Source organism: Xiphophorus maculatus, chromosome 2 (assembly GCF_002775205.1).
Source record: "Xiphophorus maculatus strain JP 163 A chromosome 2, X_maculatus-5.0-male, whole genome shotgun sequence".
NCBI lineage: Eukaryota > Metazoa > Chordata > Actinopteri > Cyprinodontiformes > Poeciliidae > Xiphophorus > Xiphophorus maculatus.
Window position 1 is genome coordinate 2936703 of NC_036444.1, and position 18645 is coordinate 2955347.

Genomic DNA, 18645 nt, shown 5'->3' on the forward strand with positions numbered 1-18645 from the left:
CAACAACAGATCTTTAATGTATTCTGGTGCTAAGCCACTCAATACGGTGATTTATAAACAAAAGTATTTTAAAGTATGTTTTCTGAGCCAGTGGACTTCAGAACCGGGGTGATGTGCTCTGTCTTCGAGGGTTTTAGTGACTGATGCCAGGAAGCATGCAGAGTTCTGTTCTTGGCCGGGACAGCCTTCCCTGTCCCAAGGCTTTCCCTTGTACTTGTGCTCAAACCACACCCTGCCACTATTGTATTTAATACCAGAGTTTATATGAACCAAAGCACAATAATGCTCAGTATTCAGAATGGATTAAGTGGAAAGTAGTGGAAAAAACCAACACCACTTTATGTTGGAGATATTTTAGGTGAGCCAGACTGGTCCCAGTAAAGGTCACCTAAGTTTACCTCTGGTAGAACAGATGGTTCCTGCGCTCTTTATCTACGGCGTTAGCTTATCAGTGGACTTTACGTCTGAGGCAAATAGTTCATACAGAGAAACAAAGTCCTTAAGCAAACTGGGCAGGGCTAACCGCAGCAGCTTAATTCTGTTGCTACCTGTCAGACCTGTCTTTTTTCCTCTTCATATAGAAACATGTTTGTATCAATATTTCTGCTATGGCTTTTTGTTTGGTTCGTCATCATCCTGTTCAAATCTCAGAGGCCAAAGAAATTCCCACCAGGACCCCCCATCTTGCCTGTCCTGGGGAACCTTTTGAACCTGAGCCTGGACAACCCACTGAAGGACTTTGACAGGGTACGAAATCAATGCAGTTTGTTGTTTAAATGTCTTAAATGACAGTAGCGACGTTTGATTTAGAATTGCAAGAGTTCCAGTAAAGCTGAATGGTGAAATCAATACATTTGAGAAGTGTTGATACTTGATCTCTCTGTAGGAAACTGCTTTTACGAACTACAGGTGATTGAATAATATCAGCAAAACTGTCTGCACACTTGGAATAATGCCAACCAGTGTTAGAGTTTATGACCAGAGGACTTGATAAGCCAGTGTGTGCATAGTTCTTATTCAATAAATCACATTCTAGTTTATTCTAGTCTATTATATTCTAGTCTAAGTTTATATCACAGCATGAAATAAATCACACAAATATACTTAAATGTTCACAACACAGTTCACTGCAAATTGTTCAGTAAATCAGAATATTATTGAAAGGTTATTCATTTTAGTAACTCAATTCACTAAGTCAAACAGATTAACTATGCTAAGACTTATTCTTTCTAATTGGCTAATTATGATGATTTTCCATTAAAATTAATCTAAAAATCACATTCAAGATTAGAATATTAGATCACAATTGAAACAATTTTTATGCAGAAATTTGAGCTGAATGTAAGCGATATTATTTTCAAATCTGACTAACAGGACTGATCGGAACATTAATTGCATTTATTGAATATTACTCTACATATGCATCTCAATAAATTATGACATCAGAGCTAATTTTCTTTTAATTTTTAAATTCAGAAATTTAATGTTATGCAGAAAATTTTAATAATTATAACATGATGTATATAATTTAAAAAAATGTGAAATACTCAAATTTTATGAGAAACAAAATTTTGATTATCGCCTGGAAGCTGAAATGAACAGAAATAAACAATTTTAGAGCTAGCATAAGTAGCTAATTTACAAGAGTTACAGTTGTGGAAATAAACCAATAAAATGAATTCACTTTTTAACATTTTGAAACTTTGAATAATACACTTGTATGCAAATCTTATATTACAGAACAACACCAAGGATGGACAGGTGTTTAAAAAACACTGACATTTTATTTTTCCCTCCCAGCTGAGCAAATCGTATGGAAACATCTACAGTATTTACATCGGTCCGAGACCAGCTGTGATTCTGAACGGGCTGAAGGCCATGAAAGAAGCCATGGTGATCAAGGGTGCGGATTTTTCTGGACGACCCCAAGACTTGTTTGTCAACGATGTTTCCTGTAGGAATGGTAGGTATTACATTACATTAGATAACCAATGTTTGAGGGCTTATTTTTGTGCTTTTTTACTGTTTATATTGGTCCCTGTTTCATCACACTTGATTCAAATATTTGATTTGTCTTCTCACAAAGTTCTCACAAAGACAGCATTCGGTGGTGTTCAATATAGTCTCTGCAAAACAAGATCTCTTTCACTATTTTATACCTTTTATCAAAATTTGACAAGTCTCCCACCTTTAGTTAGACTTGTGATTTGAATCGTTCGCATAAACTTTGCAAAAATCAAGTGGAAATGCACAAAAAACAGAGCAAGAACAATGGCAGGCAATGTTTCTGTGAACTTTGTAACTGACAGCCATCTTTGCAGGCAGTTATGTTACGTTGTGTTGTGTTGTGTTCACTTGGCAGTTTAATTAGTAGGAGATGGGAGGCAGCTTGTCTGACATATTTTCCTTCTCTGTCTCATACGGGTCGCTCCTGACAGCATCCATTTTGTTCATGTATTTTCTCTCGCACATTGGTCAAGAGTGTCCACATATTTTCTTTTTGTTGGTCTAGAAGCCATCGATCCGCTATGCATTGCACAAGCGCTTGTCTACAAAAATGGTGCGGATCACTTTCGGTTCTGTGTACCCTGAAAATATGAAAGAGCATATAAAAGCAGATGCAACCTGGTCATAAAAAGGTTTAGAGCAGGGGTGTCAAACTCCAGTCCTCAAGTGTCCTGCAACTTTTAGATGTGCCTCTGCTGCAGCACCTGAGTAGAATAATTAGGTCATTAAGGCTCTGGAGATCTGATCTACACAACAAGAAGGTAATTAATCCATTTCATTCCAGTGTTTTGTACCTGTGGCTAATCTATAAACTGCAGTCAGTGGCCCTTGAGGACTGAAGTTTGACACCTGTGGTTTAGAGGCTAAAATAATAAATGTGAATGCGTTTTTGTGTTTCTGTGTTGCTGCAGGTGGTGTTGGAGTGATTCTGGCAGATTATGGCCCAAGCTGGCGAGAGCATCGCCGCTTCGCTCTGATGACTTTAAGGAATTTCGGTCTGGGAAAGAAATCAATGGAGGACAGAATTCATGATGAGATTCAACACACTATTAAAACACTGGAGGGCAGCATCGGTAAGTCATTGGTTACTCCATGCAGCAACTCTCTGTGCTCTGTTCTGTAGCCTGTTCTAAATGTCTGTTTTGATTTTCATACAGGTAAAACTCTGAGTCCTCGGGTCATGTTCCATAACGCCGCTTCCAACATCATCTGCCAGGTTCTGTTCGGAAAGCGCTATGAGTACGACGATGACATGATCAAAACGATTGTTCAGTGCTTCACTGAAAATGCCAAGATAGCCAATGGACCCTGGGCCATGGTGAGTGTGTGAGTTAAAGAAGGGGCCGTACACTTCTCCCCCTAAAGTAGAAAATTTAATTCATAACGCTATCAAAGTCTTGCATGTAACGTAGTGACATATTTATGATGCAATGTGCTAATATATACATAAACATGGGGCAAGAAGTTAGAATTAAAACCCACAACTTTGCGATTGTAAAACCATTACTCTTCGCACTGAGTCACAGCCAGCTGTTACGTTGCTTATTGATAAAATGCATTATATCTGGCTATTAAAACAATTTCTACTAGCAGGGTGATTTATATGACAGTATTAGGGCCGTCGTAGAGGAGAAATTTTTAGATTAATCTCAGAAATTTTGTAGAAAATAAATGGACATTTTTAAATTTGAAAAGCTAAAAATTTGCCATGAAAAACTCTGAAAACGTCCAAAAATTTAAATGTCCATGTATTTTTTTTATAGAAAATTTCTAAAATAATCTCAACATTTCTGAGTCTTTTGGTGCAAATGTATTTCTCTATTTGTTTCTATTTTATCTATTTATTTTTTTCTTTTCTGTCTACAATGACCCACATATGCTGTGGTAGATTTGTGTGTAAATGAAACTGTGAAATATTTAGCTGTTGGAAATAAATACCCATATTTCTCTTCAGATAATGTAATTTCTTTTTCTTTATAGATATATGATTCTATCCCCATTTGCCGTAGCCTCCCGCTGCCATTCAGAAAGGCCTTTAAGAATGCAGAGGTAAAAACAATATTTTTCTACCAAGTAAATAACCAAGTATTTCTGCATTTCCAGCTATTTTTACTTCAGTTTTTCCATCCATGTTGTGAATTTAAAAAAAATTCATTTAAGAACTGTAACGAATTTGTTTCTAATCACTGGCAACTCAAAGTGAATATATAAAGTCTGTGAAACATGAAATTTGTCTGACTGAGAAAACCTTTAGCAACAGCTTTATGATGTATACCATTTCCATAACAAAAAAATATTTTCTTTAGATTTGCCAGAACTATATTAACTGCTTGGTCACTGAGTACAAGAAGACCAGAGTTCCTGGGGATCCTCGGCACTTTGTTGACTGTTACCTGGATGAACTGGAAAAGGTTTGTAAGTCATCCAACATGTGAGACCTGCATAAGAAACTCATTAAGTTCATCACCTCCAGTGTATAATGTTTATAATAATCACAAGCTGTCCTCTTTTCAGAGAAGCGATGACGGTTCCTCCTTTTCAGAAGCTCAGCTCATGATTTACAGCCTGGATCTTCACTTTGCTGGGACTGACACGACGTCCAACACCCTGCTGACAGGATTTCTCTACCTGATGAACTACCCTCATGTCCAAGGTATGCTTCAATTCAGGCTCCATCATTCTGTTTATTACTAATTAAGTTCAGTCACTGGAAAGACACAAAATCTAATCAAGTATTTTTGTCTAGTTTGTAGTGCAAATATCTTTGTACACTTGAAATAAGACAAAACTAATTCACCAGTAACCTTTCAGTAAGACATAGGAGCTTATTTTAAACAAATATTTCCTTTATGATGAAAATCATAGTTAGTTCCACTGGCAGATTATTTCACCTACAAGATGCTTTACCCATATTATTCATCAAATATTGATGAATATTTTTCATCAGTATTAAGAAATTATTTACTAGGCCTGTCACAATAAGCAATCTTTCAATTAATCACATGATAACTTAGAAGAAACAAAATAATTTCCAATTTAATTATTTATCGTTTTTCTCTCTTTCTACCAAAAGCTGGAGGACAAACATTTCCAGTCTGGTGATTTGGTCTCAACTAACCTTTTATTTTTGAAGGTTAATTTTGTTTACACACACTTAATAACTCATTTCATTTGTTGTTTCGGTTGTTTTGTTTATGTATTTTGGATATTTAAAATGTCTTCCAGTTCCAGTGTTAAATGTTCATTAGAATTTAAAGTTTATTAATCTTTGAGAATGTACTCTTGCATTATTATGTCATTACCATTAGGGCTGTATAATTATATCGATTCTACGATATTTATCAATTTTTTCCACCCTAGGAAGGCATCGATTTTCCATCCGTGACTATCAGTACATTAAACCATAGGGGTCCATCGGCTTATTCCGTCTTTTTAACATGTCTAGTTAATCAAAGATGCAATTTTCTCACTGCATCTTTGATTCATTTTGTCCAGCTGCAGACTGTTAGACTCTGCCCAATCAGAGTCAGGTATTGTGTAGTTGGTGCTTTTAATCAGTTTTCAGTTAATTAAAATCCAAGTCTATGGAACACAGAATGTCACTAAAATCACTCTGTGCTTCTAAAATTTTTCAGAAAATCATAAAAGTGCATCAAATTGTATTGTTTGACAATTACTGTGATACATATCGTATCGTGATCAGAATATCGTATTGTATCATGAGATTATGGTATCGCGACACCCCTTATTGCCATTATATTGCATGAAAATGATCTCAAAACAGAAATATTATTGTTTATCTCAGGAACTTCTGGGACAACAAGCTCTTGCTGAAAAGTTACATATTCGTTTGTTTTGTCTTATTTCAGGTGTACTAACATATTTGCACTAGAAACTTTCCCAAACTTGGTAAGATCCAACATTTTGAGGGAGACAGTTGAGGGGTTCAAGTGTCCCAGGAGGAGTAATTTCAATTGATAGTCCTGGGGATAACAGTAACAGAAATAACGGTGGTGCTGCAGATTAAATAACTGGACCAGAGCAGAAAAGTGTAGAAACGGAACATGTGGAACCACTGATGCTTCTGTATTTTTATTCCTCCCTCAGAACGATGTCAGCAAGAGATTGACCAGGTTCTGGAGGGAAAGGACCGGGTCTGTTTTGAGGACAGAAACAGCATGCCTTACGTCCAGGTACTATAGCAACAAAATATAACTTAGTAACTCTGTGAAATAGTTTTTTCTGTCTCTTGTAGCCACTTCCTATTTGATCTTGTTGCTTCATTTACTCTATGGAATTCAAATTTATTAAATGCAATAATAACCAAACAATTACACTTAGAAACACATTTTATTGCTTCAAGTCAGAAAATGTGTTAAATATATTCCTTCATCCAGGCTGTGATCCATGAGATCCACAGGATTGCAAACACAGTTCCTCTCAGTGTCTTCCACTGCACCACTAAGGACACAGAGCTCATGGGATACTCCATTCCCAAGGTAGGTGAGGAAAGTTTCTTCAAGTTTTTTTTTGCAAGAGGGACACTAAAACAAAGACCATCTGATTTCGGCATTTGATATTTATGCTTCTCTTCAGGGTACAATGATCATCCAGAACCTGACCTCAGTCCTGAGAGAAGAGGGACAGTGGAAATTCCCTCATGAGTTCAAGCCTGAAAACTTCCTGAATGAACAGGGAGAGTTTGTCAAACCTGAGGCCTTCATGCCTTTCTCTGCAGGTAAACTGAGATGTGTCACGGTTGAGGTAACCACCTTGAAGTGTGGGTTGGATCTTGTGGTTTCTCTCTTCCAGGTCCTCGGATGTGTATGGGAGAGGGTCTGGCCCGCATGGAGCTCTTCCTCATCACTGTGACTCTGCTAAGGAAGTTTAAGTTCATCTGGCCAGAGGATGCAGGAGAACCAGACTTCACTCCAGTCTATGGAGTCACTCTAACGCCAAAACCTTACTACATGAAGGTCCAACTGAGGTCCAAACAGTGAGGAGCAGAAACTAACCGTGTTTCCTTTACAAATGTACATAAAGCTTTCAGTTTTCCGCTAATGTCGGGGGGGAAAAAAATCCCAACTGTGATGTTGCCATTAAAATCATGGATGAAAAAGTTCGTTCCAGAGCATGCCACGCCGTCATCCTTCTGCTACCTCCTGTCGTCTTCATCTTTTCCGCCGTTACTACTGGCATCGAGACATCACAAAAAAAGTGTTTCCATTTCAGTTTTACAAAATACACAAATTTCTACACAGCTGTAAAACCACCTCTTGCTAGCACTAAAACCTTTTAACAAAAAATTAGTTTTTTCAAAATTGTTGAGTTTCCATTAAGCAAATTTATCTTTGATTCCAATTTGCATAATTTTAAGGTCAATTGAAACGCAGTTACAGATGAGGAATAAAAGACTGGATAAAAAAAATTCAAAATAATCAATGTATTTTAGTACTGCTGCTAATGAATAAAAGCTTACCTAAAAAAATCTTTTCAAGACCAAAGAGTTTTTATTCTTCTGTTCAATTGTTTCTTTGTGAGTTTATATGTTACATGTTGTATGAAAACTTGTAGGACACATTTGGAGAAACAACGGGGGACAAATTACATTTAAGTTGGTATTTTATTGAAAGCATCTATTGACAGAGAGTCACCTTAAACATATAGTGTCATTATGAAAATTGGTCTGCAGACATTATTGGAGGGAATTTATTTGGATTTGTTTGAACTGTTTTTATCTATTTGCTTCATTTCTGCACCAGATTCACAAAGCAGATTCCACTAAATTGCACAGAGACAAACTTGCCCATCAGCCCCAGCAGATGGCAGCATTTTACATTTGGTTTTGTTTTAAGAGATGAAAAATGCAAAATATTATTTGTAGTTTGTATGGATTCAGAAAATAGCTGTGAATTTGTCCCTGAAAATTTTGTTCCCTTTTATGAACAGCTTAGTGTTAGCACTGTAGCACAGCAAGCTGCTATGTAGAAAAGCAGCAGTTTAAAACTCTTAAAACAAAAACACTATAGGTTTTCTTTTGCATTGAGTCATATGGCACTTGTGCTCAAAAACATGTTTAAAACAAAACAATAAAACTTAAAATAAATGAACACGCACAAGGCATTGCAATTATTGAGACAACTGCAATTGTTTCTCTTTGAGCTGCAGCTAAATGTTTATATAAAATAAAGGAGTTTTTTCAGTATGTCAGATTAACTTACTAAGATCAAAAATAACTTATACTAAAAGGTTTTTTCAAAATGGTTTTTTAATGTGACTGTGTTGCCCAGATGTACCATGTTAGCCCAAAGAAAACACCGCCCATATACCTCACTTCCTGTTGCTGTAGACAGTTCTCCATTCATATTTGATTTCCTCCTTCGCTCTAAATACAAATAATCAAAGTACACAAGCAAAGCACTGAGAGCTGAGCTGCTCTTTCATAAAAACTCAAGCAGCTTTGCAGTTCAGTTTAATACAATCTGAACCACCATGTTTGTTTCACTATTTCTGTTGGGGCTCTGTGTTTTCTTCATTCTGAAACTCAAACCTCAAAGACCCAAGAACTTCCTACCAGGACCCCCCAGTCTGCCTCTACTGGGGAACCCGCTGCATTTGAACTTAGAGAACCTCTTATAGGACTTTGAGAAGGTAAGAAAAGGTTTGGAGTAAATCCACTAACCCACACCTAGTTAACCTGGACTAAACACAGAGTATTACAGAGATGAAAAACTTCAACTCAATCTTGATAAACTAATAATGAGTGGGTTAAATATCCCAGTAAAGTACAAAAATAGAGAAAACCTTTCTGTTGGTTTGAAAGATCATTTTGGTTTATCATGTGGAAAAAACATGGAAATATTGAAGCAACATCTGAAGATATGAGCCACATAGCTGAATGGGTGTTGGACAATGGCGACCTAAACCATCAAATATGGATTTAAGAACAGCAAAATCCATGTTCCAGAGTCATGATCTCAGTCACATACAGCTGAAAAGATGTTTGTGAGCAAGATCTTTCGCTCACAAAGGAGCAAAGACCTGTTGTGAGGAATGGGCCAAAATTTCAGCAAACTGTTGTGGAAATTTTCTGGAAGCATGTATACATTCGGCCCAAATTGCATTTGCTACAGAAATATATGCAAACTTCTGAATTCAAAGAAACAAACTGCAGAAAAGTCAAACATTACATTACAAAAATTTAGTTTTGTTTAATGTCGGTCAGAGAGAGAGAAAAAGAAAATAACTTTTCACATAGATTACACATCTGAATCAGCGAACAGAAGAAGTTTTTAATAATAATAATAATGATTATTATTATTATTTTCTGCACTGTTTTGGAACTGTAGTCTGACTGTAGTTTTTCTACTTTTATTTCTGGTCTATTAAATCATGTTATTCCACTAATTTGGAGTATAGGATAAACCATTTTCTGTAGCCTATGTCTCCAAGTAGTTTTCAAGATTTAAGTTTGGTCCTTTTCCTAATAATTATACATATAGCTTTAAAATAAACCTAACTGGTTACAAAAAGAATTTAAACTAAAGACCATGAATAGAGTTGAAGACCCACCCCTCTATGTTATTACTTCATTTCCTGTCCTCTTTCATGATCACTTATTTATGCCTGATGTTGCTTCTCCCTTTAAATACAAAGAATCAAAAGCCACAACCAGAGCAGTCAGCGCTGAGATACAGACTTTCATAATAAGCTAAGCAGGTCATCTCTTCAGTTTGATCCAAAACAAGCCAACATGATTTCAGTATTTCTGCTGGTGCTCTGTGTTGTCTTCCTTCTTTTACAACTCAAACCTCAGAGACCCAAGAACTTCCCACCCGGACCCCCCAGTCTGCCTGTACTGGGGAACCTTTGGAACCTGAACATGAAGAACCCCTTAAAAGACTTTGAAAGGGTAAGAAAAGCTATGATGAATAATATATTTTTCTTTCTTATTTATTGTTTTTACAGTTTATATAAGATTGATTTCCATATCTTGCTTGGATTTAATTTAACGCTTGCGAACTTCAGTTTTACTTGCTCAGAATTGCAGGTACAGCACAAACTTTAACTCCATTATTGATAATCAAATATTTAGTGGAATAATTAGTTTGGATTAAAGAAAACTTTGAACTGTATGTTTGTAAGGCAAAGGTTACGCTGCAGCAAAGTCAAACATTACATAAACTTAAGTAGTGATGATGTCAGCATGATTCAGGAAACTGTAAAAGATTCCTAAATGAATTATCCTAAAGTATCCCTGCTTTTTAATGCAGAAAACAATTTTTTGCATTAGAAAGCAGTTACTGCATAAACACTTTCTATGTGTTTATGTGTCTATGCATAAATGCTTTTAATGCATGTACCTTTAAATATCCCCTCATACAGTCCATTCATAATAACACAAACTTCTAGAGCTTTTCAAATGCAAAAGTATTCAAATATTTATAGCTACTGTCCTACACAATTTACACTAGAAATTAAAATGACAAGATATAGCATATAGACAATGAGAAACATTTCGTCTTTTATGACCGGCAAATGTCATCAATTATTTTATTAATGTAGAATTTCATACAATATTGAGCATCAAAAATCAACACCTCTTGAATTCACCAAGTTAAATATGCTCTTCTAAACCAAGACTCAGCCCATTTGATCTTCTGCCTCAGTTTTTAGTGTCCAAACTCCAAAAATTGTGTCCAAAGTTACCTTTTGCTTAGTCACAGTCTCCTATGAAACAGTAAAAGTTTGGTGTTTGCACGCTTGGGAAAACTGATAAGCCAGACCTAATGATTAATGACAAATTTACTTTTGAGTCATCCTTTGCTTCAGGGATCTATTAAAAATACCATCAAATGTGTCAAAGGTCTGTAATGAGACATTTATTTGATTCAGGTGTGTTTGAGCAGCAATACAGGACAGTATCTCTTAAGGACTGAAGCTGGAGACCCCTGCTTGTTGGAGTCATTATTAGTCAATCTTTATGACATTTACGTTTTAATCTTTGGTTTGCAAAGTCATCCATAAGTTGCTGCTGTTTTTTAAGATGTTTTCCATACAAGTCTGACATGAACGTTCCCTTTAGCTCACTGGCATCCAGAACAAAGTGGTTTTATGACAGCTGGTGTAAGCTCAATCAGAATAATATTTTTTAAGGTGACAGAAGCTGCATTTCCATTACAAATGTGCACAAAACTTTGCCAATCTTCTGCTAATGTCCAAAAACACATTTTCACAATTACTGTGTTTCCATTAAATAAAAAAGCAATTAAAATCACTTGTGATTAAGTTTGTTCACGAGATAAGTTGTTAAAAATCACGCGGCACCATAATTCTCCACCTACTTCCTGTCTTCTTCTTCATGGTTTGCACCCAGTTGTTTATCCTTTAATTTTTGTGATGCAAAAAAAGTGTTTCCATTGCAGTTTTGTGAAATGAACCAATGTCACTAGTGAAAACCTTTGATCAAATAGTGATAATTTTTTATAAATTGCCATGTTTCCATTTACGCATAATTATTTTTTAAATGCCAACCTTGCCTCCTGAGACCCAGCAATACATTTTTGTCCTCTGTGGAGGACATAGGTTTTTTTGTTCATAACTCTGAAACCATACATGCCACTGTGTTAAATCCTGTTGGTCCTTAGAGAGGACATCCTGGGCCTCAAAATGTGTTCATATTTGCCACAAGAGAGTCCCGATGTCCTCTCCAAAGGACATACTGTAATAAATAAATAAAAACATGTTTTGAAACTTTTTCAATCGTAGTGATGTTTTTTCACTCCAAAGAGACATGTAGTGAAAAAAAAAAAATTCAAAAGCTTTTTTTCTGGGTCTCAGGAGGATATAGTGAATGGAAATGCTGATACCTGCAGTAGGTAAAATGATGGGTAATTCCAGGATGGGAAAAACTGGATTCTGGATTAGAGGTTTGTTCTATTACCCCACCATCATCACTCCATTTCCAATTCATAAATCTTTGGTCTTCTGCTTTGACTCTTCACCAGACTTCTTTCACATGTTTAAGGATGGATGGATAAAGGGGTAGAAGACATAAAAACAGGGGAAAAAATCTGAAATAAAACTTCTTTCTTCCAGCTGAGGCAGTCGTATGGAAACATCTACAGTCTGTTCTTGGGTCTGAAACCAGCTGTGGTCATCAGTGAGTTTAAGGCCATGAAGGAGGCAATGGTGATCAAAGCTGCTGATTTTGCTGGTCGACCCCAAAACATCTTAATTACTAACCTCACCAATAACAAAGGTAATGTACAGTATGTGTTTTGTAACATAATGCACAAAAAGACACTAGTAAGACTAATTTGGTATAAAAGTAAATGAAAATTTTCAAACTCCTGTTCTAATTATCAATAAAATGTACAGTGCTAACTTTGTTTTGTTGGAAGATGAGCATTCTGTTGTTTTGCCATTATTCAATCATTCTAAACACTCAGTTAATTGGCCAGACACTATAGCTACAGTTTCAGGACTTGTTTCTTTCTTTTTTTGATAACATTGGTAAACTATTTACATCAAAATGAGCATCTATATGCTCATGCAGGTATTTGTAAATGATTTCCAGTTTCCAGAGTAAAGTTCTTGTATGTTCATTCCATTTTTAAACAACTTTGATCAAATTTAAATAACTTTAAAGGTCAACCTACACAAGATTATTCCTCATTTTTGTTCAAATAAAGAAAACACTTTGGAATAAAACAAAATGCAATTTTTAATTTACAGACTCACACAGTTTCTAAGTACTTGAGGTTACTGCGTAGCTAAATGTCACCTTGGAAGTTAATTTTTTGTCTTTTATAGGTGTGATTTTGGTTGATTATGGCTCGCTGTGGAGGGACCATCGACGCTTTGCTCTCATGACTCTGAGGAATTTTGGTTTGGGAAAGAAGTCAATGGAGGAAAGAATCCATGAAGAGATTCAGCACATAATTAAACCTCTAGATGACAACATCGGTGCGTCTTCAGTGATTTTAAGCATTATTCGGTTTCTGTTGTACTTGCATGTGAGCCTGTCACATTTTAGTCTCTTGTATGTTTTTCAGGTAAAACTTTGAGTCCTCAGTTCCTGTTTCATAATGCCGCCTCCAACATCATCTGTAAGGTTCTGTTTGGAACGCGTTACGAGTACGAAGATGAGACGATCAAAATTATTGTCAGGTGCTTCACTGAGATTATCAAAATAGCCAATGGACCATGGGCGATGGTGAGTCACAGCATCAGACAGAGACGGGATGAAGTGGGTAAAGAAAGCAGATTATAATGATCATAATCTGAATATTTTCAGATAGTATTCTTGCTTTAAGTTGGTGCTTTGTAAAGTTTTAACAAATCACTGGTATTAGTCTTTTCAAACACTATAGCACCTTTTTGCTAGATTTATTTTTCTCAGTTAAAACTTCCTAACTAAACAGCAAATAAATCAAAAATCAAATTGTGAAAGTATTTCTTAAATTTTGACTCTCATAATAAAAGTTGAATATCTTAAGATGAATCTGAATATGTTCCTCCTGAGGAATGTTTTATTCAAACAGGATATGTGTTTTTCTTTTTTTAAATTTAATCCATGTACGGTAAAATTTTCTCTTTCTTCTCAGATCTATGACTCATTTCCTTTGATCCGTCCCCTCCGGTTGCCCTACAACAAAACCTTTCAGAACATGGAGGTAATGTAGGACATAAACTTATTTTGATAAGTTTACACACTCAACATTTGTATTTTTCTTTTTGCATTTTTTGCTTTTCTGTCACTCATGGATAAAGGTTGGCTACCATGATTTCTCATCAAGTACATTTGAGTACAGATTTAGAGGAATTTGGAGAAAGGAAGCCATGATTCATTCAATTAGCTTAAAAGCAAGAGCCTATAGCTGGCTCCTCTTTCCTAAGAGATTTGTGAACAAGCTGGAGCTCAAACACAAAGATTTAACTCATAGAATAAAAAAAAACAACACATTTCTTTCACTTGCAAAGTAAATGTGTCAGTTTTCACGAACAAGTTAAATATTTAATGCTAGAATAATCAAATCAAACGGAATGTTATTGAAATTTCTCTGATTGTCTGGAGGAATCTAATCCAGTGGCAGAAGGATTCCTGTAATCATTTATAGACTTTCCCAACATAACATGACATTCCCCAACATGAAGCTCAAACTTTAAACATGCATGCTTTTTTCATATTCAGTCTGTGGCTTTAAGATATAATGTGCAATGAGACACTAAAAATAGACAAATTCTTCCAAAGAATGTAAACTTATGAGCACAACTAATTTCTGTGTTGTAGATTTTTCTGAACATTGCACGACGTTTGGTGAATGAACACAAGAAGAGCAGAGTCCCTGGAGAGCCGCGAGATTTTGTCGACTGCTATCTGGACGAAGTGGATAAGGTGCGTCATACATGTGTTTTTTGAGAAAGAGATGAGCCACATTAATGAGTAATAGCCAAACATAACTAAATGAAATAACTGCCTTATTAAGATAAAATGCACTTTATTGATCCCAGAATACAGAAATGATTTTGCATCACCAGCACAACATATAAAAACCAGTCTACTCAACATGAATACAAATAAAGTACAAAATCAGATGTAAATTTCTTTACAAAAAATGAGTGCTACCTAAAGACGTTTACACATATTGCGTACAAACTGAAATTATTCATAATTAAATACTACAAAAGTAAGAATCTGACTGGTGAAGTTTTTCTCATGTTTCTCTGTTTCCTTACAAAGTTTATTTGATTTGAATTTCATGTCTCTTTGTCTTCCAATGTTCAGAGAGGTGATGATGCCACTTTTTCTGAGGAACAACTGACAAGAATGACTTTTGACCTCTATGCTGCTGGGACGGACACCACCTCCAACACCCTGCTGAGCGGGTTTCTTTACCTCATGACTTACCCTCACATTCAAGGTACACTTTGACATGGAAAAGCACTAACTTCTTTAAATGAAAATGTATTTTAGTTGAACTGATAACCGTAAATTGCCTTTTTTCCCTCCCTCAGAGCGATGTCAGCAGGAGATAGACCGGGTGCTGCAGGGACATGATAAGGTCTCTTTTGAGGACAGGCACAACATGCCTTACATGCAGGTGAAATGCTCCCTAAAGACATAGTTAATAAATTAATGATGGAGTTACTGAAAACAGTGTTTTTCAATAATAATGCTCAAGCACTTTCTATTATTGATCACACACAATCTGATGTTTTCATGCCTTTATTTCTTTGAATCGTAACGATTTTCCACATACAGGAGAAGATATTATCTTTAAGTTCTATTTATGTGGCCATCTGGAGTCTTGAAGGTCACAGAAGTGCATTACTGTTTTAAAGGAACTCAGTGTTTCAGCATGTTTGCAGTTTTCTGGAAGTTTGCTCCAGATTTGTGGAGCATAGAAACTGAATGCTGCTTCTCCATGTTTGGTTCTGGTTCTGGGGATGCAGACAAGAACCAGAATCAGAAGACCTGAAAGTACTGGAGGGTTGATACAACAGCAGGAGATCATTAATGTATTGTGGTGCTAAACTGTTCAGTGATTTATAAACTAACAACAGTATTTTAACTTCTATTCTCTCAGTGAAGGACTTTAGAACTAGAAATATGTGCTCTACCTTCCTGGTTTTAGTCAGAACACCAGCAGCAGCGTTCTGGATCAGCGGCAGATGGAGGATTAATTTTTTTAGGCAGACTTGTGAAGACGCTGTTGCAGTAATCAATGCAACTAAAGATAACCTCATGAATGAGTTTCTCTGGCTCTTGCTGAGACATTATTCCTCTGACCCTGGAGATGTTCTTCAGGTGATAGAAGGCCGACTTCGTAACTGTTTTTATGTTGCTTTGAAGTTTCAGGCCAGAGTCCATCACCAGATTTCAGGCCTGATCTCTAGTTTCCAGCTGTAATAACTGAAGCTGTACGTTAACTCTAGATTGTTCCTCTTTAAGTCCAAAGAAAATTACTTCAGTTTTTACGGTCAGGTCCGATCTTTTCTGCTTGGTGACCTGTTTCTGGTTGGTAAACTGTAACTTTTCAGGTTCTGTGCTCTTGTTTTTGCTCTACCAATAAGTGTAATCGCACATGATGATGGAGAGATTTTAAGAAATCTGCTTTGTTCCAGGCTGTGATCCATGAAATCCAGCGGATTGCCAACATAGTTCCTCTCAGTGTCTTCCACTGCACCACTAAGGACACAGAGCTCATGGGATACTCCATTCCTCAGGTTGTTAGCATCTTGCTTTATTAGGCTTTATGTGTTGCTGAAAATAAGATAAACAACTTGACTGCTTTTCTCTCCCTTTTGGATTTCCATCAGGGTACAATGATCATCCAGAACCTGACCTCAGTGTTGAGAGAAGAGGGACAGTGGAAATTCCCTCATGAGTTCAACCCTGAAAACTTCCTGAATGAACAGGGAGAGTTTATCAAACCTGAGGCCTTCATGCCTTTCTCTGCAGGTAGATTCAATGTCTAAGGCTTCATTCACACTGCCTGCCTTAATGCGCAATTCTGATATTTTGTGAAATCCAATTTTATTTTCTTTTGCATGTTGGTTCACATTTCCAAATATATGCGACGTGTATGTGATCTCCTGTGTGAACTAAAAACAACATGAAAATGTCCCTCATTCACAATAGAAGACACAATAACAGCAGACATAGTTACTCGGTGTTTGCAGAAGTAAAATCTTGCGATTTTAAAGTTGTGATGATTTTAAAGCCATCACATTAACAACCTAATCCACATTTTCATCCACCATGGTTGTTGATTTTCCTCCCAGTTCCACATATCAGGACACAGAACGGTGATGTTTGTCGAGGCTTGATGATGTTCAGGTCGTTTGAATGTGACCTGCCTGTACAGACTCAGAAAGATCAGAAACGTATCGGATTTAGAACCACATATCCAAGTAGAGTGGGTTGCATTTAAAAAAAAATCTGATCTGTGTTGTTCAGTCTGTCAAGAAAAGGTCAGATAAGGGATGCAACACATAGTGAATTCAGAAGAGATTAAAAAAAAAAATCAGATTTAAGTTCATTCAGGCTGCAGTGGGAAATTTTGAAACTGGAAAAAATCATGCACGCACACTGAGGTATGTTAAAATAACTGAATGTTATTTTTAAGCTGTTGTTTTGTGAACCAGGTTCTCGAGTTTGTCTTGGAGAGAGTCTGGCCCGCATGGAGCTCTTTCTCATCACGGTGACTCCGCTGAGGAAGTTTAAGTTCGTCTGGCCGGAGGATGCAGGAGAACCGGACTTCACACCAGTCTTTGGAGCAACTTTGACTCCCAAACCTTATTTTATGAAGATCCAGCTGAGAGAAAATCAGTGAGGTTTTCAAAGGACTCAATGATAAATCAATACCAGTTTTGTTTGTACATTCAGACTGTTTAACTTCTGCTTGACAGTTGTTCCATAATCAGCTGGTTTGAAAACTGATCATTGAGCAAATCAATAAACAGATTAAATTAAACTCTTCTTTATTATTAAAACTGTATAGTTTCTATAACCGAGTAAAACACATCAGTCATTAATTACATTCCTACAAATAAAAGATATGAGTAATTTTATTAAATTATGTATATTTCATTTTAGAATCTTATTGTGTGAATGGGATTGTATTGTTTCAAATAAACCTTTGACGTACGATGGCACCATCTGGTGGTCAGAAATGGTAACAGATATGAAATCACGTCTCTTTCATTTGCAGAATAAATTCCGATTTCAGCTCTGAAAGTTTCTATATGCACGTTTGAAGAGCGACGTGTAGGTTAAAAAATCACAACTACACTGCTGTTTTCCAAAAGAAAGGAAGCGACTCTCATTAAGTTGTGCATTCATTTATAAATAGCTTTAATTTATGTGATTTTTGATCAGAACGAAAAAAAAATCCCAATTATAATTTGAATGTTAAAAATAACAACACAATTAAGATTTTTAAAGTTATTTTAAATTAAAAAAGAATTTTAAAGGTTTTTTTTCTTTCTTGTTTCATATGACTATTTGTCATGTTTTTCTGTGGGGTTGTTGTTACTGTTCTTTTTTAAATCTCTGGTCCTTTGTTTTTCCTGTACGTACTCTACGTACTCATTCATATGTAATCATTCATATAATGAATGATTTTATGCTTATAAACCTGTGTTAGCTTACATGGTGAATTGTATTAAGTCATGATATTTCACAAATTTATAGTTGACTATAGGACAAACCATCAACTGTAACCTAAATCTCTAAGTAGTTTTGCTCTTACCTCATTTGCAAGAAGATAAAGGAAACTGAAGACCCACCCCCTCTAACTTGTTGGCACATCACTTCCTGTCCTTCTTTTGACCACCTCATGTTCTCTCTCAGGTTAAGCAGATCATCTCTTAAGTTCGATCTGATCCAAACCAACATGTTGGTCTCAGTAATTCTGCTGGGACTCTGTTTGTTTCCTTCTTTTTCAACTCAAACCTTAGAGACCCAAAAATCCCCCCCCAGGATCCTTCAGCCTGCCTGAAACCTTTGGAACTTCAACATAAAGAATCCCTTAAAAGACTTTGAAAGGGTAAAAAGGGCTATTATTCATTTATTTTTTATGTAATAGCTAAAGTCTATTAAGTCATGATATTTAACAAATTTAGACTTGA

The 18645-nt window shown here is 36.1% G+C and overlaps 1 protein-coding gene across 1 annotated transcript; it reads left to right on the plus strand.

Annotated features, from left to right (window-relative positions):
• Window positions 1–498: 498 nt before the first annotated feature.
• Window positions 499–17694, plus strand: LOC102226716. The gene is made up of 22 exons (XM_005795778.2): window positions 499–747; window positions 1801–1963; window positions 2919–3080; window positions 3165–3325; window positions 3988–4056; window positions 4314–4418; window positions 4522–4660; window positions 6115–6200; window positions 6405–6506; window positions 6604–6745; window positions 6820–7005; window positions 9699–9919; window positions 12106–12268; window positions 12823–12975; window positions 13065–13225; window positions 13617–13685; window positions 14303–14407; window positions 14798–14933; window positions 15028–15113; window positions 16138–16239; window positions 16333–16474; window positions 17161–17694. Exons 1-22 carry the CDS (start codon window positions 586–588, stop codon window positions 17346–17348), a joined length of 3003 nt encoding a protein of 1000 aa, XP_005795835.2. The 5' UTR covers window positions 499–585; the 3' UTR covers window positions 17349–17694.
• Window positions 17695–18645: the final 951 nt, after the last annotated feature.

Coding starts and splice junctions, on each gene's coding strand:
- LOC102226716 (XM_005795778.2), top strand. CDS start 586: ATGTTTGTATCAATATTTCTGCTATGGCTTTTTGTTTGGTTCGTCATC. Junction 6,507..6,603: donor TGGGATACTCCATTCCCAAG/GTAGGTGAGGAA, acceptor GCTTCTCTTCAG/GGTACAATGATCATCCAGAA. Junction 16,475..17,160: donor CTTCATGCCTTTCTCTGCAG/GTAGATTCAATG, acceptor TTTGTGAACCAG/GTTCTCGAGTTTGTCTTGGA.